This window comes from Wolffia australiana, chromosome 1 (assembly GCF_029677425.1).
Source record: "Wolffia australiana isolate 7733 chromosome 1, ASM2967742v1".
Taxonomy (NCBI): domain Eukaryota; kingdom Viridiplantae; phylum Streptophyta; class Magnoliopsida; order Alismatales; family Araceae; genus Wolffia; species Wolffia australiana.
Window position 1 is genome coordinate 20,959,569 of NC_135835.1, and position 18,234 is coordinate 20,977,802.

Consider the following 18,234-nt stretch of genomic DNA (forward strand, 5'->3'; position numbering starts at 1 on the left):
CTATTCTGGGGTGTTGCCATTTCAGCGGGTTCCGATCCCAACTTTCGGACTCCTCGTAAATAAATGAGTCAATAAGATCACTTTTAGAAAAGCAAGAAAAAATTAGGGTTTCATCGTAAATTGTAGGCCTACCTTACCCAGAAGAAACCTCCTAAACAAGGGTTAGAGAAGAGCGAAAAAAGGATATCTTAAAAACGAACAAAAATTGAAGGTTTAATTGAAATTTTCATTCCGACAGCTTTTAACAAATTCAGCGGCTTAACCAGAACATTAAAGATCAAAAATAAAATAAAATTCTTGGGTTTAATGTAATTTGTATTTCTTCGAGGAGCTATAAAAACCAGGATCGACGGTTCAACCAAAAAATAATAAAACAGGGTTTATTTGCGTTAACTTTCCGCTATCACAGGTTCTTCGTAAAACGGACCCGAAAAGGACAAATATAAAATAAATAAATTTAGGGTTTATTTGCAATCTCTATTCGCCCTTCATAAACAAGGATCAACGGCTAAACCAGAACGTATTCTAACGCGGTTTCGACCCTGCTGACTTTTGCTAGTTACTCTTCCTCTCTCTTCTTTCTCTCTCTTCTCTCTCTCTAGTCTTGTCTCTTTCTCTCTCTAGTCTCGTCTTCTCTCTCTCCCTATCATACTCGCTCGCGTTTCCTTCTCTGCATCTGTCGCCGTCCTTTCCTTTTTCTTCTCTCTAGATTGATCCAGTTGGGTTTCTTGGTGTTCTTCGGGCGTGGATCAGATCCGGCAGTGGATGAAGCTCCGATTAGATGTGATCGCCGCCATGGCCGGGAATAGTTGACGGGTGGGGAGTCGTCTGATTTCCTCTGTGCATTGGAAATTTCTCTTTCAAGCTGGTTTCTTGACGGGTGATGGGCTGCTTCCCGTGCTTCGGATCGTCCAAGTTAGACAAGGAAAGAAAAGGGTCTGCAAAGGCCGCCGGGGATTCGAAGAAAGATTCGTCGGCGCCGGCGCCCAACTCTCACCATGCGGCTAGAGTTGGCTCCGGTAATTATGGTTTAGCCCTTTTATGTCTCGATAGTATTTCCCTTGTTGTAATTTCTTCTCCAACTGAGCAATTTTTTGATTCCCTTCAGTCGGATTTCTTTTTCTTGACTATGTTTTCGCTCTGGCGTTCTCAATGCTGTATGTTAGATCTGTGAAAGATATTTGATTTACTGGGAATGTTTATTTAGTGGATTTTATACACGGAGCCGGTGGGTTGACTCTCTATTTCTTGTTCTTTTTACTGGGTTTAACCAGCAATTCGTTGCATATAAGTCTTAAATTTGTCTCCAGTTGAACTATTTTCCGTGTTTGCTCTCAAAGTTTGAGTTGTAAACGTGTTAATGCTGTTTGCCAGATCTGTGCAGTTATTTGATTTTCCCTAGGAATTTTTCGATTGTGGATTTTATAAGCGAAACACAACTATTTTGGCATCGGTCTGTTGTCTACTGATTGACTGACTATTTATAGTTCTTCTTGGGAGGTTAAGCAAGAATTGCTATTTTTTTTTTTTTTCAGAAAAATTTAAGTCACGGAGTGTTTCTGAGACGCGAAAAGAAGCTCCGGTGCCGAAGGATGGCCCAACGCACATTGCAGCGCAAATCTTTGCTTTCCGCGAGCTTGCAGCTGCTACCAAGAACTTTAGACAAGAGTGTCTTCTGGGTGAAGGGGGATTTGGTCGGGTCTACAAAGGTCGTTTGGAGAGTACTGGACAGGTTAGATTCCTGAATAAATTATTCTTAATTTCTTGAGACTGTGTTTGGTTTTTTTCTTATTTTTCGCTTGTATTAGTGACGTGTGAGGATATTTGTCATAGAAGGTGAGATTTTGCTCCTTTTTTTTGCAGATTGTGGCGGTGAAACAGTTAGACAGGAATGGACTGCAGGGAAATCGTGAATTTTTAGTTGAAGTGCTTATGCTAAGCCTCCTGCATCACCCAAATCTGGTCAATTTGATCGGCTACTGTGCTGATGGAGATCAGCGCCTTCTGGTGTACGAGTTTATGCCTTTGGGATCTCTAGAAGATCACTTGCACGGTAAGGCCCCATCTTAATTTTTTGTATTTTCGATTTTTCTTATCAGTCATTTAAGACTGATAAGCACCTTCCGAACAACGAGTACTCTAGGAATTCAAGTACTCTAGGAGTACTTGTTCTTATCAGTCATTTCTTATCAGTATTGATAAGCACCTTCCGAATGCTAATGATATGGATCTCTTGAGATCCATATCATTAGCATTCGGAAGGTGCTTATCAATACTTCCCTCCCCCGAAGACAAATTGTCCTCAATTTGAAACGTAAGGAATAGCCTGTGTAGGACTGTATCATCTTCCCAGGTGGCTTCAAAATTAGGTAAAATATTCCACTTGACTAATATGTCGTAGGTAGAGAATCTTCGTGAGGGGAATGCTTCAGGATAGGTCATGGATTTTCCAGTGTCACATGCCTTGTATGTACCTCGAAAAAGCCACGTGCAATTTAAGGCCTCCTGAGTGCTGCTGTTGGAATTATAGTTGCCTGACAATGAGTCTGGATTGGCTTTTATTTCATTAGGACGCCCCTTCCATAATATCATAAAAAATGGTGAGGAATCTTGGATAAAATCCTTTCCTTGTAAATATATTTGGACACCCAAACATACACCCGTTGAGTACTGTGGAGTGCCATTTGACAGAATTACATCAAACTGTTCCGACTTGATCATGTCTAATGCCAGAGTTGTGATTATCCCAGCATCAATCAGAATTTTTACTGGTAATCCCAGCATTTCTTTCTACAGCTTAAGTAATCTTGCTGATGTTCTTTGCGCCAACCAGAGATTAATGCACGCAAGAAATACTGGACCTTCCCTACAGGGACCATCATCTGTTTGCCTTAAATCCTCCTCTTCCACTTCAGACGGTACTAGTGTTCTGTCAACTTTTCTGATCAAGATGAGGCTTAGATGTCCCATGCCACCGTGTCTTGGTGTGAATCGGTTCTTGTAGTAGTAACCAAGACCTTTATCCTCACAATGCAGATACTCAGAACCTGTCAGCTTCAGGTTTCTGCACTGGTTGTTCTTATCATATAGGGAAAATGCAGTTACATTGTGATCAATAGAAGATAACCCAACCTTATTGTTATGTTGATATTTGAATTGATTACGACCACTCTGTTCTGCTTGCATCATGAGAGGAATATTGTATTTTTGGCTTCTCATTTGAGGAGATAGATCTGCATATGGAGGAGGCATTTTCTGTGCTCTGTAAAGGTTTCCCAAATCTGATTCAGCTCGGGTATAAAGCTCCATGCTTTCTTGTAAACCATATGACCTGTTATGCAAAATTTCTCTTCTGATGTTTGCTGTAAGTCCCTCTAGATAAGCTCTTTCTTCGATTCCGGGGGCATATTTGCCTTCAAGGCGTGCCTTAAAATTCTGCCCCTTAGTCATGCCAAAATTGTCTTCAGTGTCGATGGACCTGATCAGCTCACAATCATCCAAATGTACAGCAATAGGATGAAGCTTATCTTTGTCCAACATAACGTGAATACGATAAAATATTTTGACGCATTCTAGCCATGATTTTGGTAGATTGAAAAAGTATTGTGACAATGTCATAAAGGTAGTGAAACTTTCAAGTTCTTGATGGTATTTTAAAACTGTTCCTTTCTGCTGGAAATGGAATAACATTCGATAATGATTGCCCGTGATGAAAGGCTTAAAAAAAGCTGCATACTTAATGATGTGTTGCCACTCATACAGAGGAATGTTGATCACGTTGTAAAATGGCTGGGCCCTAACCATAACTGATAAATCACTCTGAAAAACATTAAGGCAACCCCCTTCCTGTGTTGGATATAAGCTGATGTAGTCTTTACTGAGCTTCAACCATTCATTTAAATTATCATGAGCAGAAACTTGAAAATCTTGATACAAATCCTGTGTGCCATAATAAGGTTGATGGAGCATAGGGGAACTGAGATATGCCTCCCGCGATGTATTATGTGATTTCTTAATCTGATGTATGAACATAGCGATGTCCAGTTGTTGAAACAATAGTCCTTTCAACTGGGGCCTTTCATAAACCAAGTAACCCTGTCTGTATTTCTGTCCCCCAAAATTTCCAACTGTAATGAGTGATATTGGAAGCATTAATAAAAGTTGACATAAATTCATAAGGTACTGAATATCTGGTGGCCATGTGAGAAAATTATGCCAAACACGCAGGTTAGTGTGCCATGCTGTTGATGATAGTAATATTGTATCAGGCCAGCATATCTTCCAAAATCTAGGGAACATTGATTTTGAATGGAAGTTTAGGAATGACAATGTAGTTGATACCTCATATTTTTGGCTTTGGTTTTTTTTTGAAGGATGATAAAGGTTGACCGTTCAGCAAATTCTAGCTTAAGACTCTGCATATGACTCTCCTTGCCTTCCCTTGTCTGTTGATGCATGATTCTGGTGGGAACATATCCAGCCAGAATTTCCATTCCTTTGATATCATGGTTGCTCAAGTCTTGTTTGTCAGATGTGCAGTCTGAAAATAAGCGCTTTGGCGAGGACGTCGGCGGGGTGAGGGGCAGCGCCCCTTCCGAAATTTTTTGGATGGTTTTACATTCCTTTTGCCATGGAGAAACTGCGCATTTTTCACTATTATCCCTCTCATTGTGCCCTCGATCTAGGCTTGAGAATTCGTGGATTTTCTCTACTTCCTTGATCCTTTCAGGAATGTGATCACATTGTCCAAAGACGTTGTCAGTGTTTGGTGCTTGATGAGTATAATACGGAGAAAATTGTCCTGCTTGCCAGAAGTCCCATAGAGTATATTCAATTTGGACTGATAGATACATGAGTTTTTGCATGCCAAATGGTCTGTTCCTCAAAACCTCAATCCTAATTTCTGGTTTCAAACCTTCAATGTATACATCTTCTAATACGTTCGGCGCCAAATGTGGATTATGAGCTGCTAACCCCTCAAACTCAATTTGGTACTCTTGAACAGAATCTTGTTGGCGTAATTTGAATAACGCTTCAGAATTGTGACAAGTGGATAAACCATGCCTTCTTTGAAATTGAAATTTAAAATCTTGCCAGTTCTTAATTCCAGAATACCTTGCAGAGTCGATGAACCAGTCCAACTCGGAATCTTCTAGGTGTAGCCTCACCAGATGGAGTTTGTCTTCATCCAGTATATTGTGGATTCGAAGGAATCTTTCTACACGTTCAATCCAGGCTCTTGGTTGAGATCCACGGAATGATGGTAGAACACCTTTCTTGAAATGATCTTGTTTGCCCTTACAATCTTGAGTGCGCTGCTCGAACAGGTTTTTCACAGGTCCAGAATCTGGCACGAGTTTTGGAAATGGATCTTCTGATTTCTCCTTGAGAGTTACTATCTGCTTCATTATATGATCTAGAACATCTGCCACTCGTCCTTGTTCTTGCCTGAGTTGCTCAAAGTTGGAACAATAATCTGCCATGAAAGATTCCGAGGATTTCTGGCTCTGATACCAAATTGTTAGGGTTCCTAATCCCGAACAACAAGTACTCTAGGAATTCAAACAATAATACCAAATATCTTCAGGGTCCAACCAATCACACTTAGAGAATACCGATATGGAGTTCACGAGGAAGGAAGAATCGTTCAAACAAGAACATACACCAGAGCGATGAGAGAAAATAGAAGACTCTCCTGGGATGGAGAGAACTGTCTGCCCGCCGGATCGGTCGTGGCAGCCTGACGAGGAGAATCTCCGCCGACAATAGATGAGTGTTTTTCTTTCCCCCCTTGCCGCCTTCTCCTCCTCCTATTTATAGAATGACGGCCTTGATTTGAATCATCTAGTTCCCGCCTTATTTCAAAGCTCCTCACACGTGCTGATCATCTTGCACGTGCTGGGTCCACGAGCCTTCTTTTCTTCTTTTGGTAAGTTCTCAAGAGATCCATATCATTAGCATTCGGAAGGTGCTTATCAATTTTACAGCTTCTTTTCTCATCCGTCACGATAAGAGAATGACTATCTTTAAAATATTTAGGTGTTTGGCCTCTGCTTTGTTTTTTCTTGCATACTCGTTGTATTTGAGATTCTATAATTTGTTTGTTGCAAATGTTGAGTGGCAGTGCGTGTTTTAAAATGAAACCAAACCCATGAGGAAAAGAGTCAAAATGAGATCAACCAGGATAAGAAACCATGGATCAACGTTTGAAATGATGTTGACCCATTTTAAACTGAGGAAGAAAATTATTAACAGATATGCTCTACTGTTCCGTGTGTGTAACTCTGGGCGGTGAAAATTTATTCATTACGTGTCATCCGTAGGTAATTTTTCAATGAACTAATTACTATAATCGTTGGTATTCTTGACCATACTAGATTGGCCAACGCATGCATACAACTACTGTGTGTCACCATCGTCTACAGCTTGAGTGAAGTTGATGATTTGTACATTATTGTCCTAGCCATGGCGAATTGATGATGATTATTTTGTCCACAGCTTGAGTGACGTTGACGATTTAAAGATCTTCATTGTGGCTGCAGAGGAATGACAATGAGTATGATGACTCAATCATTGCCTTTGGTCATCAAAGTGAGGTTAACAGAGAGAGAGTGATGAGAGGTAATGACAGGACATGACAAAAACATTATTGTCATAATCATCCTATCATAGGACACAAGGCAATGATGATGACTATTTCGTCATTGTGAATATGGCTAGGATGAATGTTGGGGAAGGTTCCAACTTATCATTAATCCTTGTCCTCTAGTCATTGTCATCAGTGAACACTACATACTAGGGACCTACTTATGATTTTTTTGTGTTTGAACTCCACTATTTATCTGGTCCTAGTTTTCTTTTTACTTGTGATTGGTACTCTAAAATTATAATATGTTAATGTTTTATATGGTCCATGTCTTCTGAAGCCAAACAAACCCATGTCAAAAGTGAATCATGTATAGTTTGTCCCAGATAGGAAAAAATCCATTTAATTATGAATAATGCTGGCCCATATTAAGATTACTTAAAGATCTGCTCTGTTGTTCCTTGAGTGCAACTCATGATCAATTGTGTTTGGCACAAAAGTGTCTTCTGTAGATAAGTTATCAAAGAATTGATTACCCTGATCATTTTCTTATCAATGATCATGGCAAGATTGGCTAACTAGGGCTCGGCACATGCCAATGGTCAGATCAACGTCGCCAACCCACATTGAATTGAAGATGCCGTTGACAAATTCGGATGACGAACGGTTGATGATTGGTGTGTTTGTGATCATCAATTGCCATTTTTGATAAATCCTCTGGTTAAAAATCTACAACTGCGTTTATGTCATCAACCCTGGTTAACGATGATGTCAGGGGTTGGGGGTCAATCAGGAAGACCAATATGATTGGATCACATCTGAGTCCAATCAGATCGCAATCACAATCTGATGATTGGATCAATAATTACAATCAGATTACAATTGAGCAAGCATTACCCGATTGGATTGGATGATAGATCAATATCTAGGGCACTGTGACTGATCGGTTTAACTAATCGTGACCGTACATGGTCAGAAACTTTGGCGCTGCTCTGTCCTTAGCTGTCATAATTCATGCCTTTCAGAATGATTAACTGCTGTGGATATCAACGGCACTGCCACCTGAGTACCGTTACAGACATGTTCGATCTGACCAATCTGATCACAATATGTCCTCGTGATTGGATCAAATTGGATCAGTCATGGCGATCATGATCAGACAGGTCAGATCAATCAGAGCGACCGATCAGATCAAGATCAGGAGGAAAGAGTGGATCATAATTGCCTTACAGGGACTAATCCAATCGCCTTCCCCTACATGACGTTGGCAAAAAAATTTAAAATCACCGGATGTGTGACGATAATGCTGCTGTTTACACATCAGTGTCATCCAGGCATGCAGAACCCTTTGGCTAACACGTATATACAACAAGGATCAGTTGTCCTTGAGTATGATGATGGGACTATGGCTAATCATCATTGTCCTCGTCATTCCTCTTTACAGGCAGACAGATGATGAAGACGATAAAAATTACAATGGTAGGACAATTAATTTTATAATTGATAGTTTTTTCCCTCAACTCTTTGTCTCTCCTCTCTCCAATGACATTGACTTGTTAGCCCTTGTCAGTGTCATTTGTCTTAAACGGGGGAGATCATGACCGGGTTTGGGCCATCCCAGCGACATTGACCTCTGACACTGACTTTGGCATTGGTTAAGGGTGTCAACATCAATGTCAACCGGGCCAGCTCAAGCTTGATTGGGTTGATGATTCTTTAAATAAAATCGTCTTCATCATCAACAGCCTTAAAATTCCTCGACAAGTCGACAGCGATGATGTTGATGAGAGCCAAACCCAACTTCCAACTGCCATCCTTAAACGTGCGAAGTATTTTTTTGATTTTAGAACTTATCCAAAGGTAGACTTTCACTATTTGCCAAGCACATCTTGTTGACTCTCTCTCTATCTCTAGATATTCCGCCAGACAAGGAGCCCCTGGACTGGAACACGAGGATGAAGATTGCTGCTGGTGCAGCCAAAGGGCTGGAGTATCTCCATGACAAAGCCAACCCCCCAGTTATTTATAGGGACTTCAAGTCGTCAAATATTCTGCTGGATGAGGGGTTCCACCCCAAGCTCTCGGATTTTGGGCTGGCAAAGCTTGGGCCTGTTGGCGACAAGACCCATGTGTCCACCCGTGTCATGGGGACATATGGGTACTGCGCCCCCGAGTATGCCATGACTGGCCAACTCACCCTCAAATCTGACGTGTACAGCTTTGGCGTCGTCCTCCTTGAGCTTATCACTGGTCGCAAGGCCATCGACAATGCTAGGGCCGCTGGAGAGCACAACCTCGTCGCGTGGGTAAGTCTTCCTTCCTTTTTTCAAATTATATATCTCACCATCACTATCGTAACAAACTCCGAGACAGATTAAGACTCTATAATGGAAATATGAAATTAATGGTCTCTTATCAATGTTTTAATTACCTTTTTCTTTTCTTCTTGCTGGTCGATTGCTTCCTGAAAAACCTGAGTAAAAGTTTTATCATGCATTGTTTTCAAACACCATCATATGAACAATTGTTGAGTCACAATTACTGGATCGTAGTATTTTAATAGAGATAAAAAATCGTCAAACGTTTTTTTTATATCTCTATGTCATTCTTTTTTTTATCTCTATGCCATGCAGTCGTCAAATGAAACCACAATCTTTAATTTGAATGGATTCCGTATTTACTGCAGCATTATTAAATGAGTTGCACGGCGAGTAGTAGCCTGTGTCACAAATGAGTTAGATAAGACATAATGCGTTTTTATCTGAACGACATCCTATCTTTATGAGATAAATGGAGTATTTGATTTGAATGAATTCTGAATTCTGTATCAAAAAGTAGAAGCTTTGGTAAATTGTATTTTTTTAAGAAAGAAGCTTTGGCGAATGTTATATTTTATTAATATAGATAAAAGAATTATATATTTCTTTTCCTCTATGTCATTCTATTATTGTCAGATGAATCAAGAATCTGTAATTTGAATAAATTATGTAACTCTTCATTTCTGATAGTAGAGGCTTCGGCAAATGTTATACGAGTTCTTCATGTATCAAAACAAAGATCCTTGTTTGGGTGATTCATTCTTTGTAGAAATAGTCTCGAAGATTCATCTTTTTTTACCTCTATGTCAACCTATCATATTGTTGGATGAACCAAGAATCTTAACTTTGAATAATTTATGTTTTTATTGCAACTTCCATAAGTAGAAGCTTCGGTAAATGTCATACGAGTTCACGTAGCAAAAAAAGAAGTTTCTGGCTTGGTTGATTCGTTCTTTGTAGACCTAGTTTTAATCAGATGTTATATTACCTTAAAATAACGAAAATAATAAAATCTTTCTTTTATCTCAATTGGAATCCAATATTTGTCAGATGGGTCAAGAATCTTTAATTTGAATGGATTCTATATTCATTACAAAGCGTTTTAAACGAGAAGCTTTGGTAAATGTCATATGAATTGCTCAAGTAGCAAAAGAAAAAGATTCTTGTTTGGATGATTAATCCTTTGTATTACTAGTTCTGTAGAGGAATTTCAAGGATTTGGTTATTTAAACAGGCACGGCCTTTGTTCAAAGATCGGAGGAAGTTTCCGAAGATGGCAGACCCACTGTTGCAAGGGCTTTACCCAATGCGAGGGCTCTACCAGGCCCTGGCTGTGGCCGCTATGTGTCTCCAAGAACAAGCCGCCACGAGGCCGCTGATCGGTGACGTAGTGACAGCCCTGTCTTACTTGGCTTCCCAGACTTATGACCCCAGCAAGACCGGCCCGTCAATGGCCAGAGTTAGAGAGGACCGAAAGACCCCCAGCATGGGCCGGGGTGGCGTGCAGGGAGGAGACAGCCCGGAGAGCCCCATGGGTGGCGGGCTCGACAACGCTGTGGACAGAGAGAGGGCAGTGCTGGAGGCCAAGGTGTGGGGAGAGAATTGGAGGGACCGGCGCCTTGAGTAGAGAGAGGGAAGCTCTTCTCCTCCCCCCCAAATAATAAACTCTCAGGTGTCTCTTTCCTGTACATGATTATTTTTTTGGCAGATACTGTGTAGCCAAGTGCTGTATTATATTATATATAATGAATGGCGGACCCATGGGAAAGAAGAATGTAAGAGTAAGTCATCATATGAGTATGATGGATGAATCCTGTATTAGATATTATAAACGTGGTCATTCTGTTCTTTTTGTGCGAATAGTTCTTTCTGTTCGGTTTTCCGAACAGAACAAAAACGAATTCGAACAGAACATCGCACAGACCCGTGTGCAGTTCTTTAGTTCACTTTGTGCGAATTTTGTTTTAGTTTTGTGCGAATGAGCGAATTTGTGCGAATTTTGTTCTTTTTTTTCAAAAGAACAGAACAAACAACAAGGCCCTGTGCAGTTCTTTTGTGCGAATTTTTTGTTCATTTCAAACGAACAAAACAGAACAACCATGTCTAGATATACAGTGAATGGTGTTTCCATGAGAGAGAAGAATGGCTGTACAGATCATCATATGTGCATGACGAATGGATATTGTGTTAATATATAATGAATCACATATCCATGAGAGAGAAGAATATCTGTATATGTTCATGGTTTTCTATCAAAATAAAAAAAATCATATGTTCATGATGAATGGTGTATCCATGAGAAAGAATAATTCAACTATAGATCATCTCGTATGTGAATGCTGAGCGAATGCTGTATTGTATGTATTTGGATGGCACATTCATAAGAAGGCAGAATGTGAGTGTAGACCATTGTATGTGCATGAGGAATGAATGACGCATTATATTTATAATATGTAAGTGTAGACCGTCAGATGTACATGAAAAATGAATGCTCTACTATATATGATGAACAGCGCATTCATGAGAAAGAAGAATGTAAGTATAGATCAGACAAGTACTACTCAAGTTATTACCAAAAGTACAGACTGGGCCACACGTTGACTAGTGGGTGGAATCCCTATAAATAAATGGAAGAAGAATCAGAGGACTCACCTTCAAGAAAAGTCAAGATTGACGTTTATGACAGTCAAGGTCTGGGGAAACTCTTGATACAACTCGTCATATAATCCACATCTCTCTACTCCACATTATCTCTTCCTATCTCTCTGGGGAATGTATGGAACTACTCAGAGATCAAACTCTAATCCACATTGAATCATTCATTAGTCTTCGCCCTGTTTTTGTCAAGGAAACTCTTGATACAACTCATCAGTATCAAGATCATCATATGTGCATGATGAGCGAATGCTGGATTATATACATAATGAATGACGTCTCCTTGAGAAAGAAGAGTTTCGGTGTAGATCATCATATATGTACGACGATGGGTAGCCCGCATCATATTTCTCTCCCCTTTGGCATTGGCAACACTCTGGAGAGTACAAGGTTGCCGCTGTCGCTGGAGAAGAGGAGCCCCTCCATGGCCATGTCTTGTGGGTTCATGACGATGCCGCATGAACCCCATGAGGAAGCAGCAAGCTCCACACCCAAGTACTTGAGATGGTCTGAGATGCTCGTCCCCGCCACAGATCTGAGGTTTAGGGTTTAGGGTTTAGGGTTATAAGACAATTACAGCCCAACCTTATGTAAATTTACATATGATAATGCTAGGAGATGAGAGAAGAAGAGACTTGACCTGCTGCAAGATGGGTCTTCTCCTGAGCCGTCACATATCTTCTCTACCTGGTAGACCAGGCTTCCGAATCCAACCTTGTAGAGCCACACCTAAAATATATGAATACAGTAGCAGTTAGATCCATGAGATGCAAAATGCTCTGTTATGAGCAACAAATAAGAAGGTAGTTATTTGGAGAACGAGATGCCCGAAGTGATGAAGGAATATGTCTTAGAGAGTCAGAAATATATTTTTCTTAAAGGGTAGTTTCCAGCAAGTGATTTCAAGTGCATAAGAACCAACTGATGTAAGACCAATAAAGACAAAAGTAGAAAATTAAAAAGAAATTAATATTTGACCAGATGGAATTTCAGAGTGAAGTATTTTCATATGATAATTCTAGAATTGAACTAGACATAGCAAGAACATGGAAAAGCCCGAAGGAATGAATTCCAGAGAAAATAAATAAATACATGTGAGATTTTTGGAAAGAAAGAAAAACAAAATTAGAAGAAATTAATGTTAAATCAAAGAGAGTTTTTAGAGTGGAGATTCAGCACAAGAAAATACTGAATTGAATTAGTAATCCAAAGAGTCAATCATCCAGCCAAAAAAAACTTGCTTTGGTAATCAAACATATCCTAGGGAAAAGATATACAAGACCTTCACTTATCAAAATCACCAATAGAAATCAGTTTTCATGTTTACCTCCCTTGGGAAATGATGGTACGTCTTCTGGGGGAATATGCCGTAGTAGGGGGGAAGATGAGGGACCATATCGTGGTCGTTGACCACCCTAATGGACTTCGGGACGTGCATCTTAAAGTAGGACACAAAGGCTGCATTGCCAATCCGAGGCTGACCAAATGTCATCAGCTGAACATTCACTTCCCCAAGGTTGACCTGCGCCATGAGCCCAAAAAATGAGGGAAAAAACAAAAAAGCCAACAAACGTTCTGCATCAACAGTAACAAGAATTTCTCATTGTCATTGTTAACCCCAAATCTTGTCGCCGCCATCTTCCTCCATGTGTGAGCTTGGCAGAATGACAACGACATGATGATTAGACTTCAGCCAATGGATGAAAATAAGGAGGACGATGGCGTGTTGACGATGATTAATCGTCATTGTCCTCCTTGTCATCTATTGGTTGAAGTCTAATCATCATGTCATTGTTATTCTTCCAAGCCCAAACATGGAAGAAGAGGGTGATGACAATATTTCGGGGCGACAATGACGATAACAAATTCATAATTGTTCCCCCAATCCTAGTCTGTCTCAATGATGGTGGCATGTGACAAATCACCATCTTTTTAGTCTGCATCAGTCATTCCTTGTAGATCAATCCATCATTGTCATCATTATTTGTCCCAGCTACCCATGGACGACGATGATGATGGATAGATTAGGGGGCTGATGACAACGATGACTTATTCGTCATCATCTGCAAATTATCTGGCCGACCCCTAAGTTAAAGCACAAATAAAAAGGCCATCAATGATGAAAATGACGACTGGACCATGACTAATTCCTCATTGTCCTCGTCATTGTGATCCAGTGGTTGATAACGGATCATCATCATCCTAGTCCTCATCAGCAACCTCGTTGATGGTGATTTGTCATCATCATCATCATCCAACCCATATGTCAAATCCCACATAATAACCATGGAGGAAGGAAGAGAAAACGAAAAAAGAGCTCTCAGATTTCTACAGTGAGATCGAGGGCGCAAAAGGAGGCCATGGCTCCTCCCATCGAGTGCCCAGTGACCATTATGCCAATGTTCTTCCCATACATCTTCTTGGCTCTTCGCACTGCTTTCAAGACTCCAGGGCGAAGGGTGGTGTTATGATATGCAGAATAAAACCCATGATGCACCTGAGAATGACAAGGACACATTATTTTACATGAACTTAAAGTGGAAAGATTAATGAAACACAAGAGGCGGTACATACCATTGCATCAGTTACGTCTGGATAGTTGAGATCAAGTTGTTTAAAGAAGAGGTCCTCTATCCAGTTTTGTATACTGCGAGGAGGAAGAAGTTTTAAAACACTTTTCAAGTTTTAAACCATCTAATTCATATTTTTAACTGCCCTAGTTGTATCAACATTTATAAGAAAACTTTCCAAAAATTTTGATTTATTTCCTTAAACTTGATTATTTTCATTAGATTAAGATACAATAACTTATAGAAAATTACTGAATTATCGAAGATGCCGAGGAAGAATATTAAAATTTTCACATTGAAACACATTGTTGTTATTATTATTATTACACCCCCAAAATATATTTTTTAATGCAAATGCGATAATATTTGCCTGTGTTCTTGAGTTCCCCTAAAGGAAATTACGATAGCATTGAGATTCTCCGCTACTCCGACAAAAGCCTGAAAAAATAAATTACAAGAAAACACAATAGATTAGGATCCGATTTTGTTTGTTGAAGAACATCGGTGAATATTTGAGCAACTTATCATAAGAAAGAAATAACCTGTAAACAGTTTTGAACATCAACGATCAACTCAACGACTTCAAATCCCTATTAATAGAGAAATATACATAATAAATTAGCGCAAAAAAAAAACAGGCGATGTAGAGAGACAAATTAAAAAAAAACAGACCATAAGAATGGTAGACTCAAATGGACTTGAAAAGGTACCTCAGTTTTGTCTTTGCAACGTGAACAAGTCCAGCTAAATAATTCGGTCAAGTCTGACATGTAAACCTGTAGGACGAAAAGATTAAGGCTGATATGAGAATGTTGTGATAAAAAAGGACAAAAAAACGGTGTGCAGATCCAACAATCATTTGGGGTTAACCTGATGATAATAAAAAATAATATTTGTTTCCGATCATCAATCTGAAGGGGAATAAAACACCAGTAACAAGGTTATCCTAATAAAGAAACTCACCGCTGACGCATACTCTACAAGTATCGTAGCGAGGGTGTGATTGTAAACATCTGAATGACCTCGATGCTTGGATCTATGTTCTGTTGAGAGATTCATGGTAAACACCCAGTAAATGATTCCATCATGATGCGGTAATTCAAGAGGACACAATTCGAGGATTTCTATGGTATAATCATAAGGTTGAAATCATCAGAAAATAATAAATATTATTATTCAGCTAGTTTATCGCATAGTACTCCATTGGGCAAGCATTTAAGCCATATCACAATGATCATCGAGTTCATGTTCCTCCATATTGGTTTGAGTTGAACCCAAATCATAAATTAATATGTACCTTGTTAGTTATGCTCTCTCTCTCTCCCTCTCTCCCTCTCTCCCTCTCTCCCTCTCTCCCTCTCCTCTCTCCCTCTCTCCCTCTCTCCCTCTCTCCCTCTCTCCCTCTCTCCCTCTCTCCCTCTCTCCCTCTCTCCCTCTCTCCCTCTCTCCCTCTCTCCTTCTCCCTCTCACTCTCTCTCTCCCCCCCTCTCTCTCTTATTTAGACTGTAAGGTGGCCACAATCGTATAAGTGGCCCACGGTTTCTTTTATTTCCTCTCAATTTGAGCGAAATATTCAGTGAGCAAGTGATTTACTTCTCATGTGAGAAATTAATCACTTAAGTGTGGTACCCAGATCAAGTGTAATGGGACCAGTAATTAAACTGGCCCCGGACTGAACTTGAAAAAATCCCTTTTCCGTTCAAAACCGTAGCCATCACTGGGAGAAAAGGTGCCGACGGCTCTGGAGTTTAGGAGAGATTAGAGAAGTGGAAACTGATTTTATCATATCTACATAGCCACAGAGATTTCATTGTTGTTGGACCTAATCTAGATACAAATTTATCCCATTTGCACTGTCATTGACCGCTTAAAAAATATATCAACATGAAGTCAACCAAGTGCCGGCCCTAAAATTTCCCAGACGTTTAAACACGCAGGAAGAAGGTTTAATGAATAATGAAAAACGTAAGTAATCCGCCGATGGCGGATCCTTATGGCTTTATGCTAATTGCCAAGAAAAATCAAGAACTTTGCTGCTAATCATCCAGCTTGTGATTTACAATTGAGATTATTTCCAGGCTTAACGAAATGATATTTGAATCATAGAGACGACGAAATTCCAGAATTCATTTTCAATAACCTTCAATATCCATTCCCGTAATTGACAACCTCTAATAGTAAAAGTCTCAGTTCTAAAATGACTCAGCAATTTTCCAGACGCCGTTTCCCTCTTAGATTTCGCAATAAGGCCGAGGACCTTAAATCTTTTGCCACGGTTGTTTATCAAATCTTGTCAGAAATGTGCTTAGAGACAAAATTCTCTGAGAAATTAAAACAGCTTTTAAGGAATGCCCATTAAACGATACGTTGCCTCTTAATACGTGAAGCAACAACCAAAAAAAAAGGTACGAGAATAAACCAAAAATTAGAAAAAGAGGTCAATTGTACATTTACCTCTCATCCCGGGTGCCACGATGCAACAGCACATCAAAATCACCACCGCCAACCATCGCGACTTGTCCATTCCCTGAATCGAATCATCCCCATGATCGTAAAAACAACGAAGCAATCAGAATGAGGCACAGAAACGATAACAAATGACCAAAAAAAAGAAATTTCCCATAAAAGAATCACCATCAGTGAAAAAAATCAACGTTTACGTACGCAATTAAGCAATTCCTGATCAAACGATGCCGCGAAAACTTCTCCTCGGCATATTTCTCGTAAAAACGCCGCCGAGAGGACGCAAGCCGCGATTGAGAGCTCAAATCAAAGCGGCGACTGACTTCCGATGACCACGTGAGACGGGAAAACTGTTGATAATGGCGAATTGGCGATCGTCTGCCAGCTGTACGCGAGGGGATGACGACGAAAGGGGGAGCCCTTCCTCTTCTCTTTGCTGTCTTTCCAACTGAAATACGCCACCGCTTAACTTCGACAATGGATGACGGATGACGGATTGACATCGTCCCGTTCAGTCAACCGTCATAGAGTTTTTTTTCCTCTTCCTATTTACGGATGACGCCTTCGTGTTAGTCATCCGTCACATGGTTCTATTTTCCTCCTCCGACTGAGGGTGAGCGGGACGGATGACGATTTAGAGTGCTACCCTTCAAACAATGACAATGGAAATGGTATCAAATAACGACTATGGTAAGGTTTCGTGCAAGACCATTAAATCCGTTACGTTGGAACATAACGAAACGGGACGGAACGGAATGTCCGAAGAGTTTCGTTCTGATTCGAGTTTGGAAGCCAAGAAGGATGACGAATTATGGACTGGATTTACGATTTTGTTCAGCTCCGTTCGTTATCCGTCCGCTAAGCGTGCAGAATAAGAAACCTATCACCTCCTGCGTTTCTTTCTTGGTCGTCTGCCACGTGTACAGTACGCTCATTTTTTTTCTTTCCTAAGAAATTAAAGTATATGGGAAAGGAGTTGTTGGGTGACCGGGCAAGGCCTCTTTGCCCCAATTACAAAGGAAGTGGCTTCTGTTATAAGTATAGCTTCGGATGTGATGATGGACGGGACGGGACTAATTTCATCCCGTCTGACGTCCGGATTCAGTGCAGGGACGAAGGACAGGACGAATTTTTCGTCGGACAGTACGAAAACTGTCTTGTCCAGTCCTCCCAGGATGAATTTTTGTCCTGTCTCTCGTCCTGGACAAAAAAAAACCTATATTACATTTTTAATATATTAATATATATTTTCTATATTTCAGAAAAATATGGAGGAGAGAATCAAAAGGGACATATTTACAAATCTTTCTGAGCGGCATCAGTTTGCACGCGCGCAAAAATACAGGGACTTTGATGCAAATTGTCATAGTGAGGCCACGTGGCTACATCTCAACCGTCAGATGTGAATCCGGCGATTTTTCGTCCAGATTCGTCATTCCATCGTCCTATACCTCCAGACAGATGGTTTTTTTGTCCCACGGGGATGAAATCCATCCCATCTGGTGGTCCCAGGACAAATTTTTGTCCCCAAATTCGTCGCGTCCGCATCCCTGCACTATAGTTATAAGTGTTGGGTTTTTAATATTAAATCTTAAATATCATTTTACCGAAGATTTATGCTTTCATTCTACATTAAATGTTT

General features: G+C 40.2%; 2 protein-coding genes across 3 annotated transcripts; one reads left to right on the plus strand and one right to left on the minus strand.

The window, feature by feature from the left end:
* The first annotated feature begins 526 nt into the window (after positions 1-526).
* On the plus strand, positions 527-10,678 carry LOC144710565 (Protein kinase superfamily protein). The gene is made up of 5 exons (XM_078584378.1): positions 527-1,019; positions 1,536-1,732; positions 1,864-2,053; positions 8,501-8,892; positions 10,139-10,678. Exons 1-5 carry the CDS (start codon positions 884-886, stop codon positions 10,529-10,531), a joined length of 1,308 nt encoding a protein of 435 aa, XP_078440504.1. The 5' UTR covers positions 527-883; the 3' UTR covers positions 10,532-10,678.
* A 1,021-nt stretch (positions 10,679-11,699) lies between these two features.
* On the minus strand, positions 11,700-17,030 carry LOC144710573 (lipase-like). 2 transcript variants are annotated; one of them, XM_078584384.1, is made up of 11 exons: positions 16,794-17,030; positions 16,584-16,656; positions 15,093-15,172; positions 14,840-14,905; positions 14,672-14,719; positions 14,500-14,567; positions 14,134-14,206; positions 13,892-14,056; positions 12,887-13,081; positions 12,200-12,288; positions 11,700-12,094 (listed from the first exon to the last, which is right to left on the minus strand). In XM_078584384.1, the coding sequence occupies exons 2-11, from the start codon at positions 16,651-16,653 to the stop codon at positions 11,902-11,904; spliced, it is 1,047 nt and encodes a 348-aa protein (XP_078440510.1). In that variant the 5' UTR covers positions 16,654-16,656; positions 16,794-17,030; the 3' UTR covers positions 11,700-11,901. The 2 variants fall into 2 exon arrangements, with proteins under 2 accessions (XP_078440510.1, XP_078440513.1); XM_078584387.1 differs by lacking the exon at positions 15,093-15,172.
* Between the last annotated feature and the right edge of the window lie 1,204 nt (positions 17,031-18,234).

Bases quoted from the DNA above. Each gene is read 5' to 3' on its own strand.
- LOC144710565 (XM_078584378.1), top strand. From the start codon at position 884: ATGGGCTGCTTCCCGTGCTTCGGATCGTCCAAGTTAGACAAGGAAAGA. The intron at 1,020-1,535 runs GTAATTATGGTT...TTTTTTTTTCAG, and splicing joins TGCGGCTAGAGTTGGCTCCG to AAAAATTTAAGTCACGGAGT. The intron at 1,733-1,863 runs GTTAGATTCCTG...TTTTTTTTGCAG, and splicing joins GTTTGGAGAGTACTGGACAG to ATTGTGGCGGTGAAACAGTT.
- LOC144710573 (XM_078584384.1), bottom strand. From the start codon at position 16,653: ATGGACAAGTCGCGATGGTTGGCGGTGGTGATTTTGATGTGCTGTTGC. The intron at 14,207-14,499 runs GCAAATATTATC...TCCTCCTCGCAG, and splicing joins AGGGGAACTCAAGAACACAG to TATACAAAACTGGATAGAGG. The intron at 13,082-13,891 runs GTAGAAATCTGA...CTCATGGCGCAG, and splicing joins TTTGCGCCCTCGATCTCACT to GTCAACCTTGGGGAAGTGAA.